This window comes from Schistosoma mansoni, assembly GCF_000237925.1.
Source record: "Schistosoma mansoni, WGS project CABG00000000 data, supercontig 0177, strain Puerto Rico, whole genome shotgun sequence".
Taxonomy (NCBI): domain Eukaryota; kingdom Metazoa; phylum Platyhelminthes; class Trematoda; order Strigeidida; family Schistosomatidae; genus Schistosoma; species Schistosoma mansoni.
In genome coordinates this window covers 479,221-480,667 of record NW_017386061.1, presented here as the reverse complement: position 1 = coordinate 480,667, position 1,447 = coordinate 479,221, and the positions used below count along the sequence as shown (strand labels likewise).

At 33.9% G+C, this 1,447-nt stretch overlaps 1 protein-coding gene across 1 annotated transcript; it reads left to right on the top strand.

Moving 5' to 3' along the window:
- Nucleotides 1-660: 660 nt before the first annotated feature.
- Smp_177390 (hypothetical protein) lies at nt 661-750 on the top strand (the record flags this gene model as incomplete). Its single annotated transcript, XM_018795976.1, has 1 exon — nt 661-750. The coding sequence occupies one exon, from the start codon at nt 661-663 to the stop codon at nt 748-750; it is 90 nt and encodes a 29-aa protein (XP_018646939.1).
- Between the last annotated feature and the right edge of the window lie 697 nt (nt 751-1,447).

The window sequence follows — 1,447 nt, the reverse complement described above, 5'->3', positions numbered from 1 at the left end:
GTTTTCTTACTCTTGTATTTGTTGATCCTCGTGGGATAAATGTCAATAATTTTAAAACCTTCAATCGAGAAAACGCTTTATGGTGTGAACGTTCCCTCACAATCGTAAGTTATGAGGACCTAGTACAGTGTCATGCTGTTACTTGAGGAAAGACGAGTACCACTACTTAATCCACAAAACTTGATAATTTGTGACTCAATCAATTTGTTGACCTAACAGTGTTAAAATCACTTATCTTTGTTGTGCTTCAAAGCTCCAACAAACGTAGCGAAACGCATATATGACCAGTTTTCGGTGAGGTAGTGATCTGATATACACACTACATACTACGTCAGCATATTCAACATCTTCTCTACAATGAAACTAGAATGATGAAGGTAATTAAATGAAACCTTTTCATAGTACCAGAACTACTGATAACCGGTCTAATTCATAAGTAACCACATTGTATTTCAATCTACACACAGGCATCTAATGCTTTAACATCCTTTGAATGTTCTTCAAGCTTGATATTTATATCTCGCTTGCTAACGATATTATATAAGTTGAACTTGAAAACTTGATATATATGTAACAGACGTTAAACAAATTTTATGTAATCTCAATCATTCTCATATTAACTAGAAATTGGAACAATTGTCAGCTGGCATAAATGGTCTTATGTTATCCTTTGAAGTTAGTGAATTTAAATATTCTTTATTGTTAATCTATTCACATTTATTGCAGACATACAAGGAAACTTTAACTTGAAATCTTGAAAGCTTAAGTGAAAAGAAGTTGTTTTTCTCAGCATTTGCGAAAGTAAGTCAAGCACACTGCTGGAATTTCATTTGAATGAAAGCTCACTACACAGTGATCCATATTAAACATGGTGAGCTTTGGTAGTTATTGGACAGAATATCAGCACACTAACATTTCAACTATCTTGTGAGTAAAAATGATATGCACGAAAGAAGCTCACTATAGAAATAACTTTGAGTAAACGGAGTACACCATTCGAAAAATAAAATTGTGAAAGCTCAGTTTAGCGATTAGTTCTTGCTCTGTCACATATATCTGCAAGTTTTGCTAGCCCAAATACAGAATGATGACAGAAACTCATAATGTTGATCTTTGCGTAAGCTCACTTATTTGAATGAATAGCAATAAAACAGTGTTTCAGTGTCTTCGTTCCTTAAGCGGTTAATCTTAAAATGTAGGAAAACGTGGTTCAAAGTATCTCTCAGGTTTTCTCGAAATAACTTTCTTGTCTCATGACATAGTGAAATGATAGTAAGTTACCTTCATTGAATTATATCTACAATGCACCAATACACTTTTCATTATTCTCTCTGTTTTCGCCTATTCTTAATAACTGAGGATGGTGTGCGGCGGCTTATCATCACATATTGTTGATGATCGTTTACGGTCGTTAATTCGTGACTACGGATCCAGGTAATTCATATGT